General features: G+C 46.4%; 6 protein-coding genes and 1 pseudogene across 7 annotated transcripts; 5 read left to right on the plus strand and 2 right to left on the minus strand.

Annotated features, from left to right (window-relative positions):
• Window positions 1-157: 157 nt before the first annotated feature.
• Window positions 158-971, plus strand: LOC100280485 (RNA binding protein). The gene has a single exon (NM_001153405.2). It carries the CDS (start codon window positions 166-168, stop codon window positions 703-705), a length of 540 nt encoding a protein of 179 aa, NP_001146877.1. The 5' UTR covers window positions 158-165; the 3' UTR covers window positions 706-971.
• A 1,007-nt stretch (window positions 972-1,978) lies between these two features.
• Window positions 1,979-5,012, minus strand: LOC100272319 (uncharacterized). Of its 2 annotated transcripts, none has more exons than XM_035967773.1 (6): window positions 4,438-5,012; window positions 4,283-4,341; window positions 4,027-4,096; window positions 3,788-3,910; window positions 3,546-3,674; window positions 1,979-2,647 (listed from the first exon to the last, which is right to left on the minus strand). In XM_035967773.1, the coding sequence occupies exons 1-6, from the start codon at window positions 4,942-4,944 to the stop codon at window positions 2,210-2,212; spliced, it is 1,326 nt and encodes a 441-aa protein (XP_035823666.1). In that variant the 5' UTR covers window positions 4,945-5,012; the 3' UTR covers window positions 1,979-2,209. The 2 variants fall into 2 exon arrangements, with proteins under 2 accessions (XP_035823666.1, NP_001140275.1); NM_001146803.1 differs by having other exon boundaries at window positions 2,013-2,647; window positions 4,432-4,980.
• Window positions 5,013-5,172: 160 nt separating this feature from the next.
• LOC100280057 (exosome complex exonuclease RRP46) lies at window positions 5,173-8,372 on the plus strand. Its single transcript, NM_001152997.1, has 7 exons — window positions 5,173-5,481; window positions 5,566-5,666; window positions 6,187-6,207; window positions 6,582-6,654; window positions 6,731-6,798; window positions 7,512-7,641; window positions 7,768-8,372. The coding sequence occupies exons 1-7, from the start codon at window positions 5,256-5,258 to the stop codon at window positions 7,869-7,871; spliced, it is 723 nt and encodes a 240-aa protein (NP_001146469.1). The 5' UTR covers window positions 5,173-5,255; the 3' UTR covers window positions 7,872-8,372.
• Window positions 8,373-10,849: 2,477 nt separating this feature from the next.
• Window positions 10,850-14,415, plus strand: LOC100216842 (putative ARF GTPase-activating domain family protein). Its single transcript, NM_001143235.1, has 7 exons — window positions 10,850-11,105; window positions 11,189-11,307; window positions 11,915-12,374; window positions 12,466-12,729; window positions 13,291-13,413; window positions 13,597-13,701; window positions 13,890-14,415. Exons 1-7 carry the CDS (start codon window positions 11,016-11,018, stop codon window positions 13,992-13,994), a joined length of 1,266 nt encoding a protein of 421 aa, NP_001136707.1. The 5' UTR covers window positions 10,850-11,015; the 3' UTR covers window positions 13,995-14,415.
• A 2,479-nt stretch (window positions 14,416-16,894) lies between these two features.
• On the minus strand, window positions 16,895-18,323 carry LOC103627940 (nicotianamine synthase 9-like; annotated as a pseudogene).
• A 2,650-nt stretch (window positions 18,324-20,973) lies between these two features.
• On the plus strand, window positions 20,974-23,600 carry LOC100277804 (uncharacterized). The gene is made up of 8 exons (NM_001151282.2): window positions 20,974-21,155; window positions 21,245-21,393; window positions 21,490-21,774; window positions 21,874-22,083; window positions 22,167-22,232; window positions 22,448-22,540; window positions 22,616-22,672; window positions 22,925-23,600. Exons 1-8 carry the CDS (start codon window positions 21,011-21,013, stop codon window positions 23,018-23,020), a joined length of 1,101 nt encoding a protein of 366 aa, NP_001144754.2. The 5' UTR covers window positions 20,974-21,010; the 3' UTR covers window positions 23,021-23,600.
• A 693-nt stretch (window positions 23,601-24,293) lies between these two features.
• Window positions 24,294-27,345, plus strand: LOC100285156 (cleavage and polyadenylation specificity factor, 73 kDa subunit). Its single transcript, NM_001158050.2, has 5 exons — window positions 24,294-24,505; window positions 24,600-24,697; window positions 24,776-24,821; window positions 24,903-25,052; window positions 25,442-27,345. The coding sequence occupies exons 1-5, from the start codon at window positions 24,344-24,346 to the stop codon at window positions 27,068-27,070; spliced, it is 2,085 nt and encodes a 694-aa protein (NP_001151522.1). The 5' UTR covers window positions 24,294-24,343; the 3' UTR covers window positions 27,071-27,345.
• The last annotated feature ends 535 nt before the right edge of the window (window positions 27,346-27,880 follow it).

Here is a 27,880-nt window from a genome sequence, read left to right on the forward strand (position 1 = left end):
TTTATTATCGGGGGCGTTTGTGTAAAAGGGGAACGTGACCCACCCGGCGCTCTCGGGCCGAGAGGCGACCTCCAGTCCAGGTCGCCAGGAACCCAGCCCAGCCCAGCCCAGCAAAGAGAGAGACCACCTCTCCTCCACCAACGCCGCAGCAACCACCAACCAGCAATGGCGACTCCGACGCCACCACCGCTCGTCCTTATCCTCCTGCTCCTCGTCGCCTCCTTCCCTTCCCCCCCACGTGCCACGGCCTCCGCCTCCCCGTTCGATGCCGCGCTGGCCGCGCTCCAGTCGCGGGTGGGCTACGCCTTCCGCGCGCCGGCCCTGTTACGCCGCGCCATGACGCACTCCTCCTACTCCCACGAGAACGGCCGCGCGCTCGCCGTCCTGGGCCTCGCGGCGGCGGAGTCCGCCGCCGCGCTGCGCGCCCTCGCCGCCGACGCGGACGCCGCGCCCTCCGCCGTGTCGCGCGCCGCCAGCGAGGCCGCGTCCGGCCCCGCGTGCGCCAGGGCCGGGGCGCGGATCGGGATCCCGGACGTCGTGCGCGTCTCTGGCCAGACCAGCGCGGCCGCGCCGACCGTCGTCTGCAGCGCGCTCAGGGCGCTCGTCGGCGCCGTAGCCGTCGACGCCAACAGCACCGATGCCGCCGGGGAGGTGTTCTGGAGGCTGCACGCGCTCACCTCATCGGCCGCCGTCGCCGCAGTCTGATCAGCCAACTGCATCGCGGGTTGCACACTTGCACTTCATCTCAGTTGCTGTCTCGAGAAATATATAAAAAAAAAATAGAGAGGACACGGTGAAGAAGAGGAGGTATAGATAGCAACGTTTAAGAATCTTTTCTCTTGTGATGTTCAACTGCCACTTTGTAATGCTATGCTATGCTATGCTCCACTCTACTGGTAGTACGTTTTTCCATCCATCTAGGAATGTCCATTTTGGATCTCTGGCTGCAATAAAATAAATTTGATGAAACATCTTCGGTGCAATAAAATATTTTTTTTAGAATATTTTGTGATTTTTATTAGGGCTCGTTCGGTTACAAGGAAATAAATCTCACCATAGATTTAATCCGAGTCTAACAAGGAAATAAATCTCACCATAGATTTAATCCGAGTCTGAATTGGATGAATCCATATCTCGCACTCAATCCTATTGAGATTTAATTCATCATTTAATCTATGTATCTCTCAAAACTAGTTATTCTTTTGATTCATGGATTCTAATATAAACGTGTGCAGTATCTTCATGAATTTGTTCCATACCTAATGAGCTATGGATATAATTCATGTCTTCCGTAGTTTAAAAAATTCTCAAATCCTTGGGTTATAATTCATGATGGGTTTAACCGAATATAAAAATTTGAATAGGCTTAGATTATTTTAGAATATAGATAGTGACATGGATTTAATTTCAATCCATCGGCTTGTTCGCTGCGGCTTGCTGCGGCTGCAATCCGGCTGCGGCTGCGGCTTCTACAGTATTTTTCTCTCTATGGATTGCAGCTGCAGCAGTCCAAACAGCTGCAACAGTGTCGGCTTGTAGCCAGCCGAACACGCCCCATATTAATCTAGAGCTGGATTGGTGTAAATGAACAAGGTTTTACCCCTTTGAAAATGAATGTGATTAAGAGCCTAAAAAAATGTAAAACTATCCACGTCCCATTGTACATCTATGAAAGAATCTTATCACGTCCCATTGTACATCTATGTAGCTGAATTTCACTTTCTTCCGCAAATAAAAGTTATCCCGATCGCGCTGAAGAGATATTTTGACCTCCAAATCTGCTGTGCAGATGTCTACACCGATGAGAAAGGTCACGGTGTTCATCTGGTTGACTTCTGGCACCGTTAATAATATAATAAGTAGGAACCCTTTGAGTTTGAAGGTTGTTAGCGAGCACCACATCACAAGAGGGAATAATGATGCTCATTTGTAATTGTAATACGATAGTTTGACTTAGGAAGGAACTTTGTGCCGGAGATAGTAAAATGCAAATGTTTGTGGAGGGAAATAGTAAAACAAAACAAGTGCCACATAAGGTTACAAGGTTTACAGTAGCGAGAGCGCTCTTGTATTTGCCCTAACCTGACTTGAGGTCGCACATTGCCTCTACCTAGTAACACAATCATCTGACAAGATCGTCCAGAATTTGATTTAGTGAAGCTCCTGTTACAATGCGAAGCAAGGGCAAACGACCAGCGCAATGGACAACTTACTTCCTTGGTTTCTTGCTCCTGTGTGTATTCTCAGGGGTTGATGCATCCACCTTGCGTTTCTTGGCCAGCTGCTTTGCTTTTCTTGCAGCCACGGCGGGTCGCTTAGCTTTGCGAGCAGTTGCTCCAGTTTCATCAGTTTTCCTCTGCTTCCCTTGGTTGCTGGGTTGCTGGGTCACTTTCACCTTCTTCACAACACCAGATTTGCTCGACCTCAGGCCTTGATACGACAGCACTGATGCTTTACGTTTGGCTTTGTCACTGCCTTCATTAGATTTGCTGCCTGGTGTCGAAACCTCCTTGTGGTTTGGCACGCGGCTCCTTTTCTTGACTTCTGTTTTCTTTGGTGCTGCGTCCACCGGTTTTGCATGGGTGAGCCTCAACACGCGGTCTCTTATCTTCATATCCCGTTTTCGTGCAACAGAATTAGCAGCTTCCTGCACAGCATATACCACAATGTCAAAGGTTCTTGACTTCTTGCAACCATATTTGCAGATAATCATCTAAAAGAGCAATTCAAAACATACTTCTTATCAGGACAGTTCGGGAGTTATTTAGGTGAGAGAATAAATTTTGTATTTTGATCAGATTGTTAACCCAACATAATGAAATCAGTTTTCTAGTAGCTACACCAAGTGAAGACAAACCATGCCCATTGTTGCAAGCTGCAGCATGGATGTTCCAAGAAAAGCTTTGTTAGTATAGATAGAAACCAAGAATCCAGTCAAAAATGTGGTTTCAAAATTTAAGGTCCATGTTTAGAATTGGTATTTTAGTGCCGATATATAGTTCAGAAAAGAAGACTTGACATTGTACTTTCCTTTGCAAATACCACTAGTAGTAGTATATAATTTAAAAAAACGACCTGTGGGGTTAAGACCACCCCCACGGTATTGTATTAAGAAGACCTTCTCACACAGGTCGAGAAAACCCCCAAACCCTTGCCCCACTCATACACAGCGGCACGTAGCCTATGTGAGAACGATCGCGCCCGTTGCCGGGTCTTAGACCTATGCTTTGGCGTGGGACAGACAAGAAGACTTTTTTTTAACCACAACCTGAAATTCGCTAACACGGGGAGTCAAACCCAAGACCTAGTGAGTGCTACTCAAACCACCTAACCAACTCAGCTAGAGACCCTTTCGCCACTAGTATATAATTTCAAGAAGGGGTCATCAGGGAATGGCATTGTTACAGCTTGCCAGAAACGATTTGCAAGATTGCATAGCATACAAAGAAATACACTAATCGATCATGTACATTTCATAGACTAGTTGGCTGATCAAATATGCCACAGTAGATAGAGCAAGCAAAAGAGTAAGATACAAAGTTTACCCTCGTTTTGAATAAAACATATGCGATACCCTTCCCTAGGCTTGAACTTGGATCTCTGATAACACGTATTGCCTCAACATCACCTTCTGATCCACTAGAGCTGCAGAACGCCTGGTAAACCTCTTCATCCTAATATGTCACAAAACAAGTCTTGGTTAATGTAGGCAGAAATGAAATACTGCTTAAATTTTGTTTATAGAAAACTAAAGAAAGCATAATATAAGAACGGACAAATTGCTCACCTTTACATCAAATGGAAGGTTCCCAACAAACACAGTCCTTTTTCTGTCATATAGAGGCCCTTCTCCTCGAAGTTTCTTACGAGGGGGGCATGCCATATCAACACGAATGTGATTGCCGCCGAACTAAAAGGTTACAAGATTCAGAAAGAACAAAAAGATATATCAATCAACGCACAATATTTTGTAAACTATCAGTTATGAACTAATCATGTTTTGAGCTGTATAACAGACAACCTTACCAGTGCCATATTATGAGACAAAGCAGCGCGTGCAGACTGCTCATCCTTGAAGACAATATAGGCATGCACACTGCGAAGAACACAAGTAAATATGAACATGGAAAACAACTAAGCTTAAAACACGAAGTAATTTGGGCATTTTTTTTAAAATCGCTGTTTCACTGCATATACTAGGCTACATATAGAATCGGGCAAAACAAGTACAGAACTATGTAGATGAAGAACAAGAATGATTCAGAGGCAGACGAGCACTCACTTGTCGACCAATCCATTGACCTTCCCCTGTAAAACGGCTCCTCGCCTCGAAAGTTTGGTCTGCAGAAAGCACGACAGCAAACGGATGAGAAACCTTTCCACCCCAACTTGAAACAAAGGAGAAAGCACTGGCAATGGCGTTGTACTGACGTCGACCAGCGGCACGGAGCGGATCCTGACGGACTCGATCTCGCCGAATGCCGCGAACTCCTTGATGAGCACCTTGCGCTTGGTCCGCAGCGGCAGGTTCCCCACGAACACGGTCCTGAGCAGCTTGCTCTCGTCGTCGAACGCCTCCTCCTCGTCCTCCCCGGCCCCCTGTGCCGCGTCGTCGGGAGCCTTCCTCTTCTCCCCAACTCTCGACGGATTCTCCGCGCCTCGCCGCCGCTCCCGGCCGGCCTCCAACTCGTCCCGCTTCCGCTTGCGCCGCGGGCCCTCCTCCTTGCTCTTCTTATTCTTCTTCGAGGACGGCTCGGCATCCCTGGCGTCACGGCTGGGTTGCATGGGGAGGGGCGTCGTGGCGGGTGCAGGAGTCGCGGGGGGCTCCTCCGTAGAGGCCTTCCGGCGGAACGGGTTGTCCGCGGAGAAGAGGGAGCGGATGGACGCGGCCGGGGAGTCGCCGCTCGCGGCCTCAGAGGCTGGGTCCCTGTGCTTCTTCGCCATCGGCGGCTGCGGGTCTCCCGATGCGGCTGCGGGTTGCGGCGGGGGGGCTCGCGAAGAAGAGGGCAAAACACCTTGTCCTCCTCGTTGGGTGGCTCGGAATAGATGTGGGGTCGGGAAAGCCTCATGAATTCCCAGCCGTCCGATGGACTACCAACGGCTAGGATTATTCTGTGCTCTGTACATCGTCCAGCGAGGCTAGGTTACCCTTACTGTTCCACTCCAGTCGGTCGAGGAGTAGGGTTCTAGCGCCTATCTGGTTTCTCCCTGCGCCGCCGCCGCCGCCGTGGACAACCGGAGCGTAGTGGGAGGGGATGATGGAGGGAGGTAGCCGCGCGGATGGGCGGAATCCGAACCAGCTCCGGCCGTTCACCTGCACCGGGAACCCGCTCCACCGCGCCCACGGCTCCGCGCGGTGGGCGCAGGGCGACACCGTCGTGCTGGCCGCTGTGTACGGGCCCAAGTCGGGAACCCGGAAGGGCGAGAACCCCGAGAAGGCCTCCATCGAGGTCGTGTGGAAGCCCAAGACCGGCCAGATCGGTACCCTGCTCTTCCCCTCGAGTTCGCTTCGCCCCACGGCTGCGCGTGTTACCGGGTCACTGAAATGGCGAGTTGTTTTTGCAGGAAGGCAAGAGAGGGAATATGAGATGACACTCAAGAGGACGTTGCAGAGCATCTGCTTGCTCACAGTTCATCCTAACACCACCACCTCTGTCGTGCTTCAGGTAATGTTCGCCTGGCTGGCAGCTGCCATGCTACTCTTAATTTGCTTCTGTTGTTCTATATACAGTTCCACCATTGCTGTTGGCTGTGTTTGGTGCAATGTAGCTAGGTGCATTATATACTAAATCGTATATAGTACTACTTTTGGCGAACTGATGGAAAGTCAGTGAACGTATTTTTTTACTCTTATCAGAGCCAATTATATCAGTCGCACTGAAAATGCCATAAACAAAGTAAAATGCGCCTCTCAGTTCCCTTATTTTAACCTTAATAACTAGCTTTCTCAGTGCATCCCCCAGGGTGCAGACTTGATGTGCTTATGTGAACCGTGAACTAATGAACAACTTATAATACCGATGGGAGGTACAATAATTACTAGGATAGGATCCCCACTTCCAAAAGGTTTTTTTGGCTAATCATCATCTCTAAGCACACCCATTGTACATTCTCTTATGTTGGCTACCGTTGTCCGTGCTCATACCACTAAATGTCACTTATCCATTGTTAATCTTGCTATTGCAGGTTGTGGGTGATGATGGTTCTGTATCTTTCCACTTGATGTAGCAGTAATATAGTTTGGCTGCTTTTATGTTTATTGTGTTTGTTGTCCTGCATTCAATATTAAAGCTTCAAACTTTAGTCTACTGACTGTTAGCTAATGATTTTTTTGATAAATTTGCTAGGATCAATTAGGTAGTAACTTATAGGGAATAATGTATGAAGGCATGAGCGAATCGGTCACATCAACTAGGTTTGGAATTAGAGAGAGTTGAATCTTTGTCGGATATCTTTGGCTCTTCCTTGAAATGTAGTTCGTTGCCAAAACATCATGCGCACTCCAAGACCTTTTAACTCAAAATATGAGTAGCTTCTTTTTTTCAATCGAAGCTAGTCCTTGTTTCCTTGACAGTGCTTAGCTTATGTCATGTGCAATTAATGCTTCTTGTGCTGCTCTTGCATTTGCTGGAATCCCTATGAAACATCTCGCTGGTAAGTTGAGTATATTTTTTAGTGTCATCCCTTTAGACTTTGTAGCTAACAAGTCAAAAGCTTATATTTGCTGCAGTCGCGATTAGCTGTGGAGTGATGGACAATGGTGTGGTTATCTTAGACACTAGCAGAGCAGAAGAGCAGGTATAAATTGTTCATTTTTCCTAAATGAACTGTAGAAAAAAAAAATCAAAACAGATGATGGTTCCATTTGGGCCATTTTGTGTCCAGTATGGTTTGTTTATTGACTTCTGCTTGGTCGCTGTGCTATTCAAAAACTCCTGAGCACCTGCAGCAATATGTTGTTTTCTTTATGATTTGTTGTGTGGGATAAAGTTTGAGAAGTCCTCAGGACTACAATGTTAGTCTCCCTGCCATTGGGCTCTTACATCTGTTACAACCCTAAGTCAGAGCATGCTTCTTCAGCCTCGTAGAGCCGTAGCTCTAGCAGCAGCAAAGACAAAGATTTTTATTCCCAACCAAGTTGTGGTACTCTATAGATGAAAACATGAGACCCAACACACACAAAAAAGGGGGGAAGGGGGAAGCAAGGGGAGGTATTAGGAATTGTAACAATTGTACCACAAGTGGATTGATATTCCCTCAGCTCTAAGTCGAAGCGTAAAAATCGAAAGATGTGATGCTCCAGTTTCGTACTTGGAATGTGTTATTGGCTCTGCTGCTACTTAAACCTGGTAGTATGCTACGCTTCTGATTCCGTTTGTAAATGCTGGGAGCATGCATGTTTTTTCAGTGCATATATACTCTAATGTAAGAAAATGAAACTGAAGTTCTCCTTACAATATTTTTTTTGATAACATATGGAACTGACGATCCACGTGTGCAACAACCTGCAGCAAGCTAGGTCGTTTGCTCACCTGGTGTTTCCGAACTCGCGCAAGTCAGTCGAATCGAAGGACACGACACAGCGAGATGAGGAGTCCGAGCGAGGATTGATAACTTGCATCACGCATGGAGCAATGTCCGGTACGGTTCTACATCGTGAGTCTTGCTTGTGGGCGCCGTTGGAGTTGGAGATGCATGATTCACCACACTGACAATTGCTGTTTTGTCTGTGTCTGTCTCCCTATCTTGCTGTGTGATGATGATCAGAGGATGACTATTTCAACTGCATAGAGAGGGGTGTCATGGCGTCCTCGAGGATCTCGGATTTCATGAGGAAGACACTGCAGAAGGAGGCTTCCAGGGATGCCTGACCTGAGTAGCAAATGTATTAGCACGACTGAGAAGCTGCCTGCCTGTGATAGGCGATGGCGATGGCAATGGTGTGTAGACAGCAGCTGGGTCTCTAGTTTTGACGGCATGTAGTCGTGTTAGAATGAAGGAGGCAAGGGTGCGATGGAGTGGAGGTCAATCGGCGTGTGATGCCACGTCACTAGCTTAGCTGCGGATGGTTTGGTGGACTTTTGAGGAACAGATAATGAGATTGTATGCACGGCACGCTGAAATTTTACTTGAACGCCGCCCGATTAAAACAATATCCATACTGTACGTGTGTCGGTGGGCTGCAATGTGATGTGTGATATGAAATGTTTGGTGGTGCTTGGGCGTGGCGTTTGTTTGTTAGCGGTGGTTGGTTTAGGTAGGTCGCACAGCCCATCCATGTTGTGTAGTACATGCACATCAGGTTGGTAGAGCTGTCTAGGTTACATATTCAAACTGAACCTCTGCCTAATTCAGGTTTCGTATTCCTACCAAGAGCTCTACATGTGCCAAGGAGAACAATTCTTCAATGCTCCTGCCTTGTCATTGCAACCTCCAATGCTCTGCTCTCCATCACTGCCCAACAATTCAGCCAACAATCCGTTCATGGCTAGCGCCTTGAGATGTTTCTCATATTCACCTTTCCATTATGATTCGAATAACTTGATGAAGACCAACACCAATATTTGAATTTCATTCTTCAACCATACGATTTGATTAACATTCATGATCAAGTATATTAACCTCTAGTTGACTTGCTTCTTCAATTAACAAGAATGTTTGCTTTTGCTATTTGAGTGTATCGCTTGTTCTCTCTATCTTGATTAATCTTTTGATTTCTTCAACTAAGTATCACTATGTCCTTTGAATCACCATCTTGTTTAGCCTTCCAAGCCACATGCTTAGGATGACATCGCACCTAGGACGAAGTTAGACTATTTCCAAATGATCGTTTTTTACACCTATTTCAACTTTATTTGATTGGTTCAATTGTTCAACAAACTCAATTTGAAATATGTTTTATACCATTTGATCTTTGATTTTTTTACTTGAGCTCAAATTTCATATTATTTCATGTTTCGGTATTGATCTTTACTCGGAATATTGTGGATGTGCCAAAATACCCCACAATCAAAGAGCCTTGTATTCCTTTGCTTGTTATGTTTCTAACTCAATTCAAAACCAAATTTAGGCCTCTTAATATCTTGTAAGCATAATTTCAACTCAAGAACTTTCAATTTAAGTGACTCTTGACTAATCCAATATTTTAGCATTTTTCTGATAGATTCTATGCGCTCTCAAGAAAAATAAATGTAACTTAATACTAAGATCCAATTACCATGAATTTGGTGGATATATGCATCAATAAGTCAACCAACAATTATAAATTTTTAGCTACATTTGACTTCATTTAGACTACCAACCATCACATATCCCACAATAAGTAAATATTGAAAACTTTTGTGTTTTGACAATATTCACTTCATTAGTAACTTCTTCTTATCCATTTCTCATGATCATCCAATAGCAAGATTGAACTCGACTCATTTACATGCCATCATGAATTCCAATTAATCACCACAGCATTGAACATTGCTATTGTATGTTAATAGCACATGTATTTCACTTATTCTTGACTTGACATTAGGTTAAGATTTCTATTTATAGTTCATGTCCGGCATCCTGGTGTCGAAATCTCAAGATTATTATGCCATAAATACAAATTCACCTTATATTGCACCCCTAAGTCCAAGTATAATAAGGTAATGTAGGCTAGCTATAAAACACGCCACATCGGATTTGTGGTGACATGGACAAAAGAGAAAATGAGATAGAAGTTAAGTTGTCTGCTCACAAGTAGCTAGTTGAAAATGGTATACTCATAGACTCCAAAACATTTTATAAGAGGAAGGGGTGGACCAAATATTAAATGTATATCATATATCATGAGAGAGTTATCATATGATGATAGACTTTTACATGGCTATATATGACATGACAACATTTAAAACCCACTACAAAACACTTTGTGAGAGGAAGGAGCGCACCAAATATTTAAATGTATAGCATTGTAAAGCATTGTATCATGGGATATGTATTATATGAGTATACTTTCACTTGGCTATATGTGACACGACATCATCATAAAACCCGCTCTCAACTATAACATACATTTAAATGGTAATAATCTAAATTTGTGCATAGGCGGAGGTTCTAACCATTGTTGTTGGTTTTAAATAACACGTTCACACGCACCTAGTCAACAAAACACGTGTGTTTTTGAAAATAAAATTGAACCATGCAACATTTAAGTTTGAGACACGACACGATGATTGAGCCAGTCCGACACAGGTCCGGTGACAACGGACTGACTAAACCGTGTTGAGTCCACGCGAGGAGGACCTCACCACCACCATCCTCGCAAGCTATTCGGGACTTTCAGCCGCTTACTCTAGTGGCGGCAAGGCATAGAGAGAGGAAAGGGGCGGGCAACGACGACTAGGTTTGGTGCTGCCCGAGCCACGTCAAAGGAGACAACGCAGGGATTAGAATATAATTTTTCACTCAACATATAAAATACATGTTACATGGTAAACATGTTGATATCTGACACTGCCCGTTTAAATAGAGCACAAATTATTTTAACGATCTATAACATGTTTGAACAACTATTTCATCTAAACAATTTCCACCTATGCCTAACTATGTGATATATAGAAAGTTTAGCAACATAGGAGCATCTAAATAATAAACTTTTATTTTAGAACTCTGAATTTGCTAGAGCCGGGTGAAGCTTGTTTCTGGTTCCTGTCACCGTGATATCAGGAGATTCACGGCTGAAGCTGCTTCAGCAGAAAGAGCTCCCGAGTCGGCCAAGCGGTACCGAACGCACGTGCTCCTCGTCGGTCGGAACTCGGAAGGGTACGCCACGCGAGAGACGCGGGGAGAAGCAGGCAGGAAGCCAAGAAAGCAAGCACAGAGCCGAGCCTACAGTCCAACAAGAGGAGGGGAGAACTCGTCGCGCCGCCTCCGCCTCCGCCTCCGGTGGTTAGTTCCTCTCTCCTCGTCAGCTCACCGCCCGCCCCACAGAACTCTGCCCCGTGCTTTGCCACCGGTGACTGCAGAAGCAGCTAGCCATGGCGGCGGCGGCGGCGGCGGCGGCCTTCGATGCCTACACCGACAAGAACGCCATCTTCCGCCGCCTCAAGGCCAAGCCCGAGAACAAGGTACGTGCTTATTGGCCTGCCTGCCTGCCCTGGATCTAGGCCTCCTGCTTCGCCGGATCCTCAGATCACATCTCTCCTTGCAGATGTGCTTCGACTGCAACGCCAAGAACCCCACCTGGGCCTCCGTCACCTACGGCATCTTCCTCTGCCTCGACTGCTCGGCCGTCCACCGCAGCCTTGGGGTCCACATCACCTTCGTCAGGTACCAACCACTACTACTCCCTCTCGACTTGCACAATCGCGTATCAGATCTTGCTGCTTCCGCTCCAGATCTCACGCTCCCGACTTGCACAATGAGGGCAGGCCTTGCAACTCTCTGCTCTGTACGAAACTATCAGTAGGAGTGGCACATATATCTTCATGCCCCCTTGGAACCCGGCCTCCCGCATGGCCACATCTAATCTTGGAGTCTAGGAGCAAACTAAAACCGCCACATGAACGCCATGCCATTTTCGCACCAATATGATTGGCAGATTACGTGATAACTCACATCTAACCTTGGACTATAGGGCTATAGGAGCAAACTAAAAGTGACACATGAAGAACCCCATGCTATTTTCAGCACCAACGTGGTGCTACATGAATATAACAGATGCTGCTCATGCATCTCTCTCACTCTCTCTAAATTTATGTGCCCTCACTACCAAACTACTGGTCTACCATTCCATTTCTTTTTTGCTGCATTTATTTTCCCACCCTCTTCTTTCCAGCACAAAATTTCCCTACTCCCTCCAAGAATAGGGCGCAGCATTGTCTCGACCAGTGATGTCGTGTTGATTTCATATAGACCTTATCTGTGTCTTTTGCAGGTCAACGAACCTCGACTCATGGACTCCAGATCAGCTGAAAATGATGGCGTTCGGAGGCAACAACCGGGCACATGCTTTCTTCAAGCAGCATGGATGGACTGATGGTGGCAAGGTTGAGGCGAAATACACATCAAGAGCTGCTGAACTGTACAGGCAGATGCTCAACAAGGAGGTCGCTAAGAGTGCCATTACCGATAATGCCCTGCCGTCCTCACCTGTCACTGCGTCTGAGGCTTCCAAGCCATCTGATGACTTTCCTGAATTCAAGCTCTCAGACGCACCAGCACCGCCGGCGGAGAATCTGAATGGGAAGCATGAACCCAAGTCCCCCAAAGCTGCTCCACGTTCACCAAAAGCTGCTACTCATCCCACCTTTGCCACTTCCGTGAAGAAGCCCATTGGCGCAAAGAAGGTTGGAGGCAAGACTGGAGGGCTTGGTGTTCGTAAACTCACAACAAAGGTGATGCTTGCAGACCAAATGAGCTAATTTGTGCTTCCCATGATTTTCATTTTGGACTAACCCCTGCCTTATATTTCAAATTGTACTGCAGCCAAATGAAAGCCTGTATGAGCAGAAACCAGAAGAGCCAAAACCTGCTATACCTGCCTTGACTGCTCCAACTGCAAAAGGTGGTCCATCCTTGCATTCACGTTTTGAATATGTGGATAACGAACAATCATCTGTTTCAAGAACCGGGGGATCTGGATCTCGTGTAACCGGTCATGTAGCACCACCAAAATCATCTGACTTCTTCCAAGAGTATGGGATGGGTAATGGATTCCAAAAGAAATCAAGCAACGCCTCAAAAGCTCAGGTACAAACTTTGTGATAGGTGACATAAAGATCCAATGTTGTATGCAAGTTTCCCCAGTTACATCAAACTATTTTGTGGTCTTAGTCTTTTCTAACAGTAGGAACCTTAACCTCTATGCAAACATTTGTGACCATTTTTTCTATGATTACATCCAGTTTTTTATGAGTTATTTTTGTTGATATACACTATTGTGCTTAATAGTGTAGCTTGCTTGAGGTGAAGTTATGATTTTTTATTTGCTCCCTGTTCCCTAGACAGTTTATGCCATTGGCCTGTCTACATATTATCATGATATCACAAAATGTTGGATACACTATACATGTTTATAATAATGCTGTGGACCAAAACATTATTTTTAAGTTGCTCTGATGTCATGTATAGATGCTTTTTTGGCTGCAATGAGCACTCCGATGTGGTTATAACTAGTGCTTTTGTAAATTCGTTACATCATTTTTTACTCCAGAAAGGTAAATATTGTGCAATTATGCTGAAATATTTTTCACCGGACAGATTTCCAGCTACTTTGTTATGTGCTCTGACTCTAGATTCTTTTCTTTACAGATTGAGGAAACTGATGAAGCAAGGAAAAAATTCTCTAATGCTAAGGCAATTTCGTCATCTCAGTTTTTTGGTACTCAAAACAGAGAAGAGAAAGAGGCTCAGCTATCCCTTCAGAAATTCGCGGTGGGTTACTGGGTTTACTCTTTAATCACCATGTCATTGATATTCAAACTGAATTACTTGCTTGAAAAATCTATTGTTGAAATTTTGCCAAAAAAACCCGGCGGTAATCGAAGGGCATCCACTACTTGAATAATCCATTTTCAGAAGTTTGCTTCCTTCTTATATTTCATCTGTTTTGAACAGGGTTCTTCATCCATTTCAAGCTCTGATCTTTTTGGCCGTACCAATGTGGACGATTCTAACCTGGACCTAAGCGCTGCAGATCTCATCAACAGAATATCTTTCCAGGTAACTTGTTGGCATAACCTGTTGTTTCTTGGAATTTTAGCGTGTAGCACCATAGTTTGCATACGTTTTAAGCCACAATTGAACTATGAGTTAGCGGAAACGTGCTAAGGAAAAACCAATACCATGCAGAGACGTCGTGTGAAAGTTGCATAAAGTCAACAGTCTCATTTCCTGTCATGGTTTTGTAGGCGTCACAGGATCTGTCTTCACTCAAGGACATAGCTGGAGAGACTGGAAAGAAGCTGACATCTTTCGCCTCCAATTTCATCAGCGACCTGGACAGAATCCTTTGAGCAGGCGAGGCCATGCCAGCAAAGCATTTTTCCTACCTTGCACCAGAATTTCCCTTCTAGCTTGGATTGGGTCACGGACTCGCGGGTGCATCACCGACAGTTGAAAGTAGTTCTTGCACAGCTACAGCTTTGTAGAGGATTCCTATTACGCATTTGTATTTTGATCTTTGTTGTGAGAATTGAAGGTATTTTTATTCGTGAATACTTCACAACGGTGAAGCATACACTACAGTTTACATACGTTGAGGTTGCTTGTATCTTGGAAGGAAGGTTCATACTATGTCCTGTGCGTGTGGTAAATGAAAGATACTCTTGTCAAGGTTGACTGTCATGATAATGGAATTCGTATCTGGTCGTTTTCGTGCCGGCGTGTCTAAAGATTCAGCCAACAGCATGAGAAAGCTGACCAGATGTTTGCGGCTGTCCTTGAATTGCTTGTTTTCTCGTGAGCCACTGGAACTGGGCGATGACCAGTTTAAGATTCCGGCCAGTTTTCTGGCCAGGCTGCAAGAAGCAAGGCTTATGGCCGATAGAAACTCCATGGTGATTTTATCATTACTAGATCAGGCGGCGCCCTTCGGGCGCCCTATCCAAGGATGGTGAAGAATTCGACAATTCTAAGAAAATATTTTCTGGTATACAACATCAGATACGACAACTACAAGAGATCCAAAAATAATAGGTTGTTGTGCTATATTTATCATCCGCAACCGTGGCCATCAAATTCCATGAAAGTGCTCCAAGGTATGACCTTCTTTTATATCCAAAGAGAGGGACACAATAACTGACATTCCAAGATGCGGCGGAATGTGGTTGCCTCCCTAGAAAGCTTGGCCATATTGCGCACACAGATTCTGGACCAAAATTTGGGATCTCTAGCATCTTCCCTACAGCACGGGAGTATGTTTAGCAATCACCCACTTATTATATATGAAGAAAATACAGTCAATAAAAGAGCAAAACTAAAATTATATTACTCTGGTAGGCTGACTTCTCCCTTAATATTAACTATGCTCTCCCAAGAGGGGGCCACAGTGATAATGAAAGGGGAAGGGGGGTGCTCAGCCTTCTGGTCTTCCTGCACCAACTGGCTGTCAGCATCATTGGTACCCTGATCATCATTTTGCATCTTCTGAGGTTTGTAGTTTTCCAGTACAACTTGAACAACCTAAAAGATACAATAGAAAAAAAGAGCTAGTGAATCATTTGTGGTTGCAATCTGCTTGCAAAAGTGACAGTTTGGTAGTAACAAAATGAACATAAGCAATGAACCTTCCTTGCAAGAAGTAACACAAGAAAAAGAGCTCACTTGCATATTACTTACATTGTCAAACTCTGACGAGATATGAGAAAGCTCCCTCATAAACCAGAACTGCTCAACAAGAAAACTACATGATATAATGACTACCAAAGATATTTTTTGTTTAAAATTTTGAAATGGTCAGCGGTTATTGGCATAATAGAACACATCGTTTTAATTAATTGCATATATCCTATATCATCTTTGCATGAAACACTAAAAATGTTAAATCAGCATCCCTGGTCTACTGGCAAATCCCCAACTGAGGTACAATAGACAGCAACCCTGGTTAAAAGCACATTTTGGAGTATAGTAGACAGTAGTGCTGAGAAGGGCCAAGCAGGAACACCGAGAACTTAATTACATGTAGAGAGGAAAAAATAGCAGACCGTTAGCATTGAGCATTCTGAATAGAAATAGTTAATAGTGGCTGTAGAAGCAAGCTACGTGTCTAATGTGGACCATATCAGAATTAAGAGAAAGGCCTTCTAGTTTCAACCTAGAAATATACGCTCGCAGCAGACCATTGATCTTTGCACTCGGTTCTTCCAAGCTTTCTTTCACATGTATTGGCACACGATCCAAAAGCTTTGCCAGTTCCATTCTTTATCAAGCATGGTACCTACATAAAAATGTGACTGACATGGTAGTACTGGAGTTGGTAAGGTGTGCGTTGAGAACATATAAAATAGCGAGGTAGGACCTAGGATAGAAAATTTCTTACAAAAATAATATGTTCCTTAAAAAGGCTATGCTACTTAGCTTTTAGAAACTATTTTTACCACACAAAGGAGATACAATGGTAAAGAAGTTAATTTAATTAGAGCATGAGAACAAGCATGAGAACAAATTGCCATCACGAATGATCTTGTTGGCTTAACTATTCTGTAGTCAGGTGGTGAACATCTCAATATAGGGTCAAGCAGCCAGTACGGATATGTAAATTACCAGTTAAGATCCATAGTCCACGCCACCATAATAGTTCATACTATCTCAAGTGGGTGAGACCAAATCCTTTTTATCCCAAGCTGAATCTGACTCAAACATGAAAACTTGTAAACAGAGAAAAAAGGCATTCATTTGAAGGTCTGCTCTGCAAGTCAGTATGATCATACTAATGAAATTACTCATCAGAAATTAAATTGAAGTGGTTAACCATCAAAATAACCAGAAAGCGTGGTCATGCACCAAATTCAAGCGCTTAATCATTAAGCAACAAATAGGAAGTGAATGTAGAGGATACATAAAATAACAAGGAAAATAATATTGTCGCGTACACCTCCTCGGGGCCAGAACACGAGCAGCACCCGCGACGGCGGAAGGGTGAGGATGGTGGGCGACCGTGACAACATTGACGAGCGCCGAGCTGGCCATGACCATGAGCGCGACGACCTTGGCGCGCGTGAGGCGGCGGCGCTGCATCTTGGCGGGTAGCACAGAGTAAACCTGCGCCACGTGTAGCTCCTTCCCGGAGCGACCAGGATCGACGCACTCCGGCGTAGCCGAGCAGGCGCGTGGGAGACATCGGCCAGGGAAGGCGCACTCTAGGTTCGGTGGCGGCTCCGGTGGGCGGAGCGACGGAAGGGGCGACGTGGGAGGGTTAGCTTGGAAGGGAGAGGAACGTGGGAGGGTTAGCTTGGAAGGATTGGGTCCGACCGAGAGCTCTACTGTGCACGGCGAGCACGTCGAAGTCGCCGCGGCGGATCTTCTCGGGGTCAACCACGGGGTACAGGAAGCCACGCGCGTCATGCGCGCTCCGCACCACCAGCGCGGCGTCGGGCACCATGTGCCTTCCGAGGTGCTCGACGACGCGCGCCTTCTCCTCGGCAGCCATGCCCACGAGCGCCGCTAGGAAGACGACGTCGTAGGCGGCCAGTTCCCGGGTGACGTGGGCGACGTCGGAGGTGCGAAACGCCATGCGCGCGGCGAGCGCGGCGTCGGCGCACATGGTCGTTGGCGTCCCCGCAGATGTAGTTGTCGAAGGCGGCGGTAGGGAGGTAGCGTGAGGCGATCACGAGGGAGTTGTGCGGGAGCGGGCTGGAGCCGACGAAGGCGACGCGGGAGGGGGGCGGGCCCGGGACGTGGCGCACCAGCACGCCGTGCTCGAGCTGGCTCAGCAGGAGGTAGGGATGGCAATGGGTCGGGTTCGGATCGGGTAGAGTAAATACCCGCCCGCGATCATACCCGCGGGGATTATCCATATCCGCCCATGACTATACCCACGGGTAAAATTTTGTACCCATGCCCGTACCCATCGGGTATCGGGCGGATATCGGGTATCCGTCGGGTATAGCAGCTTGGTGCATTCTCTCTAAATGAAGTCTAGTGCTGTTCTGAGCGTCGCACATCGCCATGATCACCGGACGCACATAATATTGTTGCATAGTGCAGTCGTGTAGATGTAGCCGTGGACATGTGTTGCTAATGTTTTTTTGTTAATAAACTTCCAACTCATCAAAATCGGAGAGTAGCTAGCATAGTCGTCTGGTGTATTAACACTCTCTTAGCTCAAGTACTTGTATTAGATAGCACTAGTACTACGTACTGGCACTTTATCAAACGTACTGGCACTAGTACTAGAACCAGATCAGAAGCATCGGCATGCAGGGAGGGATGGCAGTATGATGAGCTGTCGAGGGTGGCGGCTAGCTAGCGTACTGGTAGGTTGAAAATCTAAAATCACTATTTTCGGATATCCGTCGGGTACCCGCGGGTAAAAAATCAAATCCGTACCCGACCCGTAATAAAATCGGGTCGGGTACGGGTAAGACCCACGGGTCAAATTTCGTGCCCGAACCCGTACCTGACGGGTCGGATATCCGACGGATATCCGAACCCGCGGGTAAAATTGCCATCCCTAGCAGGAGGTAGTTGGTGAAGTAGGGGAAGAGCGGCAGGTGGTCCAGCGGGTTGTCGAAGGCGGCCAGCAAGTCGGAGTAGTGCGCCTCCAGCACTGCCCTAGCACGCGTGGGGGCGTGAGCGCCAGCGAACGCAGCCACTCGACGACTATGCTGAATCAAAGAAGACATTCAGGTCCGGCACATCGCCACGGGTCGCATGGGCGCTGGCTGAAGCTCCGTGGAGTGCGGGGAGGCGCTCAATCTGGGTCAGGTTTTAATAACTTAGATTATCAGTAGGCTTTGGAATTTTATCATCAGACCAATAAATCATAGACACAAGTGGACTCATAAATCATAAAAGCATTATAATACCAAGGAGATAATGGACCGATAAATTATGGACATATTGCATAATAGCATGGAGACAACAAAAAATCCATCTCCAGAAAATTTGGTGGAGTTGATGGAGCAGATTACAAGGTACCTTTAGAAAATATTTAAATAAGTCATCTTACTTATTATTTAGATTAAAAAAATTTTAAAACTATTTAAGTTGTAGATATAACCTAGAGCTATACCAAACTCTCTCTGAGTGTGTAGAGAATAAAAAACAAAATTAAAGTGAATAAAAGTTAAATTACTATTTTAGAAAAACCTATATTTATAAGTATCTCTACTACTTATTAAGGCGGTAAGGGGTAGGCTGTCATTCCGTGTTCTGTCATTCTCATTCCCCCCTCCCCGCACTGTCTTTCTCATTCTTCCCTTCCCGTAAAGCCCATTCCCGGCTGTCATTCCGTGTTCTGTCAGTGTTCTACCATTCCCATTACCCTCTCCCCGCACTGTCTTTCTCATTACCCCCTCCCCGCAAATCCCATTCTCATTCCCACGTGCATCTCACGTCTAGCTAAAATTAAATTAAATTAAAAAAACACAAAATGTGGTCCAATGGGATTCGAACCTGCAACCTCTCAAACAAATGTGCTCATAGCTACCACTACACCACATGTGTGTTTATGTCAATATCTGTTACAGTAAAAATATCTACTACATCTCTCCCAAAGCCCACCTGCTACCTTTGCACAATATGTAGTAGTAGATAATTATCAACGAGATTTCTGAATTATATTTTTGGATGAAAAGAGTAGTATTTAAAAAGCAGCCTTGCATGCAATTTCTTTTGTTTGAATAATGCTTTCAACTTAAATTTTTTTTATATGTGTGACATTTATTCTCCGTAATATTTTTTCCATGGATCTGACTTGTGAGTCATTTTCATAAACCAACGCCAAAGATGAATCCATGTTTCTTACTTGGAAACCCCAAACAAACACCACTGGCAGGAGGCGCTCGCGTTGGCGTCGCTCATCGATGACGAGAAGAAGTTTGGTGACTAGGGATGGCAATTTTACCCGCGGGTTCGGATATCCGACCCGTCAGGTACGGGTTCGGGCACGAAATTTGACCCGTGGGTCTTACCCGTACCCGACCCGATTTTATTACGGGTCGGGTACGGATTTGATTTTTTACCCGCGGGTACCCGACGGATATCCGAAAATAGTGATTTTAGATTTTCAACCTACCAGTACGCTAGCTAGCCGCCACCCTCGACAGCTCATCATACTGCCATCCCTCCCTGCATGCCGATGCTTCTGATCTGGTTCTAGTACTAGTGCCAGTACGTTTGATAAAGTGCCAGTACGTAGTACTAGTGCTATCTAATACAAGTACTTGAGCTAAGAGAGTGTTAATACACCAGACGACTATGCTAGCTACTCTCCGATTTTGATGAGTTGGAAGTTTATTAACAAAAAAACATTAGCAACACATGTCCACGGCTACATCTACACGACTGCACTATGCAACAATATTATGTGCGTCCGGTGATCATGGCGATGTGCGACGCTCAGAACAGCACTAGACTTCATTTAGAGAGAATGCACCAAGCTGCTATACCCGACGGATACCCGATATCCGCCCGATACCCGATGGGTACGGGCATGGGTACAAAATTTTACCCGTGGGTATAGTCATGGGCGGATATGGATAATCCCCGCGGGTATGATCGCGGGCGGGTATTTACTCTACCCGATCCGAACCCGACCCATTGCCATCCCTATTGGTGACTGCCAGTTCGACCTCTGGAGCAGTACTACGTGGCCGCATGCGTCGCTGTGTTCGGCAAGCTCCGGCGCAGTCACCGCTTGGACGCGGTCCAGAGCGGCTGCACCGCGGTGTCCATCTTCAAATAGAGGGACCTCATGGTCGTCGCCAACGCCGGTGACTCTCGGGTTATTTTGGACACCGCATCCGACAACGACGTCGTCACACCGTCCAGCTCATCATCCACCTGAAGCTCAACCTCCCACGTAAGTCACTACTGACCGGCCATGAATTCTTGTGCGCTGAGATGACAGTCGTTGATGACGTTGTGTGAGTGTCCTCGAACAAGATTTATGTAGAGGAGTAGCACATCTTGTGGTGCAACGGCTAGGTGTACTACCTCGCTGATGAGCCCGGGGTGCACTTCGTTTGACAGTCCAGCCAAGAGTCATCGGTACTCGACATGTCGTGCGCGTTCGACATTATATACACATTTTGTATATAAGTTATTATATTATTATATGTTCCCGTTGCAACGCACGGGTACTCACCTAGTTATTACAGAAAGCCATATCACTCCAAAGCCCATCCATATCTCTCCCGGCTTTTCACACATCCGAGCAGCCCACAGAGCCCGACTGAGGCCCAGACCAGTCCGCTCCAAAGCCCATTCTACTCGACCCCACCACATCGATCGGTCCATACCAAGACACAGCTGACGCCGCTACCCGTTCCCGTCCTCTTTCCGCCGCCTGCCCAGACACCACAGAGCAATGCCCGGCGGCCGAAAGCGTCCGGCCCCGTTCGCCGGTTTCTCCCCATTCGCTCGCTCCCTCATCTTCTCCGCCGCCACGTCAAGCTGTCCAAAATCGCGTCCTCTCCCCGACGCTTCCACCGCCGCCGAAACCCCTCGCCAAGGTACGCCTCCGCTCGTCCCGGACCGAGTTACCCCTACTAGCCCATTGCTCGAATCACGCCACTCAATGCACGCCTCGCTTGCTTGCCAGACGACATGCCGCGGCCGCCGTCCAAGCGCGTGAAGCGAGCCGAGCCCTCCAGCGACGAGGTGGAGGACCGCGGCAGCAGCGGAAGCGAAGAGGAGAGCTTCAGCACCAGCGGCAGCGACAGCGATGACGGGGAGGAGTCCTCGGAGGAGGTGACCGCCTACCTGGAACTTGTAGCTTTTCTCTCACCAGGAATTCTTTGCCCTCCCTCCATCTCCTAAATTGGATGCGAGGCCTGGTACTTGCAGCTCGAGACGGTGCAAGCGGACTTCGCCTTCTTCGACCCCAAGCCGAGCGACTTCCATGGCGCCAGGCTGCTGCTCAAGACGTACCTCGACTCTAAGCCCTGGGACCTCACCGGCTTCGCTGATCTCATCCTCGCGCAGACCACTGTAGGCACGGTTGTCAAGTTGGCCGATGACGAGGAGGAGGAAGGGGAAGGGAACGGTGTTCAGAAGGCCAATTCTAGTACTAACAATGACGACGATGATCTGTTTGGTCTCATTAGCGTGCTCAATTTGGGACAACACGCCGTATGATTCGCACATCCACGCTCTCCATTTAGAAACAAGCTGTTCGATTTTGATCTGTGGATGCTCATGCTACCTCTCTTTGTTGCTGTTGATTTGCAGGAGCAAAAATGCATTAAGGATCTTAAGGAGTATCTGCTTGATGTCTGTCCCGACAAAGGTACTAAGAAGCAGCTCAGATCTCTGCTTGAAGAGAAAGCGTCGAGCGTGGGCCTGCTGGTGTGTCGCCGCTTTGTGAATTTCCCTTATGAACTCGTGCCTAAGCTGTATGACGCGCTCTTTGACGAGGTTTCCTGGGCAACAGAAGATGAGGTGATTTTATGTTCTGAAGCACATTATTTTCTGTATATTTTTACTTGGATAATGAACTTGCAACTGCGTCTGCATGGGTTAAGCCAACACAAGAACTCCAGGACTCCTTCCGGTTCAAGCACTACCTGTTAATCGTCAGAATGCTTGAGGTGAGAAACATATTCTGTTCCCCTTTCTATTGCTATTAGAAGGGCAACCCAGGTGCACTGGTGAGAGTTATCTCATTGAGTTACCAGGTCGGTTTGAAGCAGCCTCTCTGCATTTGCGATTAATAATATTTCAATGTGTGTGTCCCCTTGTATGTGAATGAGTATTCATTTTTTGTGGATTGCTTTGGTCATTACTCGTTGATTGCTGCGTGCAGAGGAAGACCCCTCCAAAACATAAATCAAAGGCGAACAAAGATGATGACGAACCTATTATCTATCCAAAGTTTGAGGATGAAATTTTTCACGAGGTATTGAAGCATGCTATTCATGTATTCGTTGTTTGTATTTCTTTTATTGGTGCTAACAAATTCTTTCTTCTTCAGCTTAGCTCATGGTCTTTCACTTTTCCAATACGTTCTGAAGAGTCAGCTCAGCAGGAGGTCAGTTGCATTCTGTCATTTGTTGCTTTGTGATACTGAAACATGTGATGCGGACTGGTTCTATTTGGATTGCATGACATCACTCATATAAACGCCCTTAAAAAACTGGAGAAAATACTATTGTTATAGCCCCCTTCCTGATAACTACATATATGTAATCTGACTCCAGAATAATCTGCCATTGGTACCGTGGCTGAATGTTTCAAGTTACCTGTTTGTTGCCTAAACTGAACCTTGTGGCTCTTGATGCAGATGAAGAATTACAAGGAGATGGGCTTAGTGATGGCAATTAAAGCAGGCACAGTTCCGAAGTTCAGAAAGAAGCTGGGGGATTTGGTGTCCGAATAGGAGCGTAATTGACCGATGTGGAATTTTGCTGCTGTCCACGTGGTTTGAACATTTCCACATTCAGCTTGTTGTCTGTAACGATGTGATTCTGACTGGAGCTTGAATGGTGGCAATGGTATTGACATTGTCGTTGATTTGCAACAAGGATTCTGTTCGTGAACTAATCAAGTAAAGAGATTTTGAGCTGTGTTTGTCCTAAGGCATGTCTTGTAGTGGACTAGTGGTAGATAAGCACAGCCACACCCTAGTGTAACTGAAGTGGGCACTAGGCAGAACGCCAGGGATGGGAGTTGAAGAGTGCTGGCCTCCTGATCATCATGGATGATAACATCTTCAGGAAAGTATCAGCATGAAGAGATGTTTTCAGACTGAAACTGCAGGCATGGGCAGGTGGAACGACTTGTGATCACAAGTTCTTGAACGCAGACATGTTTGTTTCGGTTTATTTCCAGCTTCTGGCCGCTAGAAGCTGTTGCGGACTGACAAATGTCTAGTTTTTTCAGTTTGTTTTGTGAGAATCGCTTTTATAAAAACTGTCCAAAATCAACGTGAACATAGAATTGATAAATCTGTCACTTTCTAAATCCTAAAGCCCATTGACATCATCTTTTCTTGCACGTAATCCACACGGTACTTATTATCTGTACAACCAGATTATCAAAAAGGTTCGGTTCGAAAAAAGTTGAAACAAATATGCCAATAAGAGAGCTTTCCAGGGTGTTAGCCTGGCCAATAGGCTTATTCGACAAGTGTTCAGCATCAACAAAGTTCAAGTTCCCCTCAGACTTGAAGCTGGGCGTCATTGGTCTGGTCATTGGTCTGTCTATTCGTTTGGTTTTAATCTATATCGATTTTATTTTACAGTATTTTTATCTTTATAAATTGTATCTGCAGTAGTATAAACAACCACAACCCGCTTTAATTTGAAGCAAACACCTCCGGAACTTGTGAATGTGCGGGCTCACGATTCATCAACCAGTAGGCTGCAGTTGTAGTGGCACTGAGGGAAATGACCGTGGAATGGATGCAACCGCTCCCTTGAGGATCATTATGTTAATAATCTGTTTTTTCAAAAAGAAAAATATCCAGATAAAAGATGGTGGACTATAAATTTTGTCTAATCAGCCGTGGAATTCTACCTAGCGTCGTTTGAATCGGCGAAATTTATGTAAATATGTTTTTCGGTTAGCATTCACGTTTGTCTGCTGGAGCCTAGAATCCTGAATTCCTGACCCGGTCTGGTATCCGAGCCCGCCGGCCGCCGGGCCATCGCACCACGGATAAAACCCAAACCCCTTCGCCGATTCAGGAAGAGGGAATTCCATGGCGGCCTCCGCCGCGGCGCCGAGCGGCGCGCCACCGGCTGGGAAGCGCCCGGCCTCCAGCGGACGGGAGGGAGACCAGATGGTCATCACGCCGCTGGGCGCCGGCAGCGAAGTCGGCCGTTCGTGCGTCCACATGACCTTCAAGGGGCGTACTGTCCTCGTAAGCGCCTTATTCCTCATTCATCATCCCCTCCCCTTCTCCGATTCGCCACTACTGCAGCTGACGAATGCTCCTCTCTCTGTGATGCCGCTAGTTCGACTGCGGCATCCACCCGGCGTACACCGGCATGGCGGCGCTGCCCTACTTCGACGAGATCGATCCGTCCGCCATAGACGTCCTCCTCATCACCCAGTAACATCCTTACTCTTTCGAACCGACCCTCCGCCTGCCTTTCACATGCCCTAATTCGCGGAATCAAAAAAATCACAGCTTTCACTTGGACCACGCCGCATCGCTGCCGTACTTCCTGGAGAAGGTAATGCCTGCGCATTTGTGCTATCGGTGCTGCTTGTGTGATAGTTGTTGCGGTGCTGTAATTTGCCGGTAATTTCTGCAGACTACGTTTAAGGGCCGTGTGTTTATGACTCACGCCACAAAGGCTATTTACAAGCTGCTGCTCTCGGATTATGTCAAAGTCAGCAAGGTGTCCGTGGAGGATATGCTGTTTGATGAGAGTGATATTGCTCGATCCATGGAGAAAATCGAGGTACATTACATCCTTATTAGTTATTACTGTACCAATTTGGAACGGATGTAGGACATCCTTCTTATTTAGGACAGATCTATTAGGCAGGGGAGCTGTTGTGTCTAGTGGGTTTTAAGATGATGAAGATATTGCCTATATGTCTAGCATATATTTGATTTTCCATAGTGAAATGATATTCCATTTGTCTTACCCCTTTTAAATGTAGCCATGAATAACATGTACTGCTTATGATGTGCTGCTTAGTGAAAATAGCTGCTAATTTCCTCCCCTAAGCATCATGTGTGTTTTCTACTTTAAAGAAAATGCAGAATTCTGCTCATCTTGTTTGAAAGAGACTATTTTTTTCAGGGAATGCACATTTTTATTAATCTGAAAGTTGTCTTGTGCAGGTTATAGATTTCCACCAGACGTTGGAAGTTAATGGGATACGCTTCTGGTGCTACACTGCTGGCCATGTACTTGGTGCCGCTATGTTCATGGTGGATATTGCTGGCGTGCGCATTCTTTACACTGGTGACTACTCCCGTGAAGAAGACCGTCACCTACGAGCTGCTGAGCTCCCACAGTTCTCCCCAGACATTTGCATTATCGAGTCCACTTACGGCGTACAGCAACATCAGCCCCGGATTGTACGTGAGAAGCGCTTTACTGAGGTCATTCACAATACCGTTTCACAGGGGGGCCGTGTTCTTATCCCGGCATTTGCTCTGGGCAGAGCACAAGAACTGTTACTTATCCTCGATGAGTATTGGTCCAAACACCCAGAGCTCCATAAGATTCCTATCTATTATGCGTCCCCTCTTGCCAAGAGGTGCATGGCTGTCTACCAGACATACATAAACTCCATGAATGAAAGGATAAGGAACCAGTTTGCGCAATCCAACCCGTTCCATTTCAAGCACATCGAGTCCTTGAATAGCATCGATAACTTCCACGATGTGGGTCCATCAGTGGTGATGGCTAGTCCAAGTGGCCTCCAGAGTGGTCTCTCCAGGCAGCTTTTTGATAAGTGGTGCACAGATAAGAGGAATGCATGTGTTATTCCAGGTTACGTTGTGGAGGGGACCCTTGCGAAGACCATTATCAACGAGCCAAGAGAAGTGGCGCTAGCTAATGGCCTCACTGCTCCTCTTCATATGTCGGTCCACTATATCTCGTTTTCAGCTCATGCTGATTTCCCTCAGACAAGCAACTTTCTGGACGAACTTCGGCCTCCAAATATTATTCTCGTGCATGGAGAAGCGAATGAAATGTCGAGGCTTAAGCAGAAACTTATTACTCAGTTCGATGGCACAAATACGAAAATCGTGTCTCCCAAGAACTGCCAGTCAGTGGAGATGTATTTCACCTGTGAGAAAATGGCCAAGACTATCGGCAGGCTGGCAGAAAAGGTACCAGAAGCTGGAGAGTCTTCCGGTGGCCTACTCGTGAAGAAGGGATTCACATACCAGATCATGGCTCCTGAAGATCTCCGTGTGTTCACGCAGTTATCTACAGCTAACATCATGCAGCGCATCGCGGTACCTTACTGTGGTTCCTTTGAAGTCATAAGGTACAGACTGGAGCAGATATACGAGAGCGTGGAGCCAGCGGCGGAAGAATCCGATGTTCCAGCGCTGATCGTGCACGGAAGAGTGACGGTTCGCCTGGACTCAGAAAGCTATGTCACGCTGCAGTGGCTGTCCGACCCCATCAGCGATATGGTGTCTGATTCTGTGGTGGCTATGATCTTGAACGTCGGTCGTGAAGGTCCCAAAGTTGTTCCGGTGGAAGGAGCAGTGAAGACCAAAGAGGAGACGGCTCAAAAGGTGGTGTATGCTCTTATGGCTTCACTTTTCGGTGATGTTAAAGTTGTGGAGGAAGGGAGACTTGTCATATCTGTGGATGGAAATGTGGCACACTTGGACGGGAGGAGTGGCTATGTGGAATGTGAGAATGCTACACTGAAGGAACGGATCAAGACTGCGTTCCGCCGCATACAGGGTGCCGTGAGACCAATCCCACTTGCCTCCTCTTGATCTGAGGACAGTGATTGTTGCATTTCCCAGTTGAACATAGTAGCATTGTCTGTTTACATTAGGACTAGGATACCAGTTTATTTTAGAAAGGACCTGGTGGCCCACATGTAGAAGTGGCCTGGTATGTATTGTACATTTGTACTGCACGCTACTCGAGAGGATTGTTGCTCTGGGACTTCCTATGTCACATCACTTGTAACAACAATGTAATTCCTAAGTTGAACCACATCGATTGTTTTTCAGTAATTTTCTACTTATCCATCCTGTTTTGTGTTCGTACTCGCTTGAATTCGCAATGGTTTGCTGCTGAAATTTGTTTTTTGTACGCACGCATCATCAGAGAATGGACACAGGGAGGAGGCAAGCCAGCACCTTGGAAGCGAAGCTGCTGCTGCTCTTACTCTCGTCCTCCCCCGTCCCCGTCGCCTGGGACGACGGACGGCGGTGACTGCGTATATGGTGCATGCACATCACCAGCCATCCATTCGTTTCATTATTTTGCAATCTGGACACGATTGTCCTTCTAACACATTGCCGGTGATACAGAGTGTCGTTAACAGCTGATTAGTTTGTTCATTCTATTCCTGTTGGTGCAAGCATATTCTCCGTTAGCATAGCAGTGCGAACAAACAAAACGCTGGTCTGTTTTAGTTTTAGGCTGTAGCTTCTCACACAGAACTGTCATGCAGCGAGTGAAAAACTCATCAGCCATGCCCCTTTTTTTTCTTCTTTTTAAAAATCAGTGGTAGAGAACTCAAAGATCACATGGAAGGAAACAAAAAAGCAGACATGATAGGAATGCTACATGTT

Source organism: Zea mays, chromosome 5 (genome assembly GCF_902167145.1).
Source record: "Zea mays cultivar B73 chromosome 5, Zm-B73-REFERENCE-NAM-5.0, whole genome shotgun sequence".
In the NCBI taxonomy this organism is placed as follows: domain Eukaryota; kingdom Viridiplantae; phylum Streptophyta; class Magnoliopsida; order Poales; family Poaceae; genus Zea; species Zea mays.

Bases quoted from the DNA above. Each gene is read 5' to 3' on its own strand.
- LOC100280057 (NM_001152997.1), top strand. From the start codon at position 5,256: ATGATGGAGGGAGGTAGCCGCGCGGATGGGCGGAATCCGAACCAGCTC. The intron at 5,482-5,565 runs GTACCCTGCTCT...TTGTTTTTGCAG, and splicing joins GCCCAAGACCGGCCAGATCG to GAAGGCAAGAGAGGGAATAT. The intron at 7,642-7,767 runs GTACGGTTCTAC...GATGATGATCAG, and splicing joins CACGCATGGAGCAATGTCCG to AGGATGACTATTTCAACTGC.
- LOC100280485 (NM_001153405.2), top strand. From the start codon at position 166: ATGGCGACTCCGACGCCACCACCGCTCGTCCTTATCCTCCTGCTCCTC.
- LOC100277804 (NM_001151282.2), top strand. From the start codon at position 21,011: ATGCCCGGCGGCCGAAAGCGTCCGGCCCCGTTCGCCGGTTTCTCCCCA. The intron at 21,156-21,244 runs GTACGCCTCCGC...CTTGCTTGCCAG, and splicing joins CGCCGAAACCCCTCGCCAAG to ACGACATGCCGCGGCCGCCG. The intron at 22,084-22,166 runs GTGATTTTATGT...GCATGGGTTAAG, and splicing joins CCTGGGCAACAGAAGATGAG to CCAACACAAGAACTCCAGGA.
- LOC100272319 (NM_001146803.1), bottom strand. From the start codon at position 4,944: ATGGCGAAGAAGCACAGGGACCCAGCCTCTGAGGCCGCGAGCGGCGAC. The intron at 4,342-4,431 runs GTCAGTACAACG...TGCTTTCTGCAG, and splicing joins GCTCCGTGCCGCTGGTCGAC to ACCAAACTTTCGAGGCGAGG. The intron at 3,911-4,026 runs GTAAGGTTGTCT...GTAACCTTTTAG, and splicing joins TGTCTCATAATATGGCACTG to TTCGGCGGCAATCACATTCG.
- LOC100216842 (NM_001143235.1), top strand. From the start codon at position 11,016: ATGGCGGCGGCGGCGGCGGCGGCGGCCTTCGATGCCTACACCGACAAG. The intron at 11,308-11,914 runs GTACCAACCACT...TGTCTTTTGCAG, and splicing joins GTCCACATCACCTTCGTCAG to GTCAACGAACCTCGACTCAT. The intron at 13,702-13,889 runs GTAACTTGTTGG...ATGGTTTTGTAG, and splicing joins TCAACAGAATATCTTTCCAG to GCGTCACAGGATCTGTCTTC.
- LOC100285156 (NM_001158050.2), top strand. From the start codon at position 24,344: ATGGCGGCCTCCGCCGCGGCGCCGAGCGGCGCGCCACCGGCTGGGAAG. The intron at 24,506-24,599 runs GTAAGCGCCTTA...TGATGCCGCTAG, and splicing joins TCAAGGGGCGTACTGTCCTC to TTCGACTGCGGCATCCACCC. The intron at 24,822-24,902 runs GTAATGCCTGCG...TAATTTCTGCAG, and splicing joins TGCCGTACTTCCTGGAGAAG to ACTACGTTTAAGGGCCGTGT.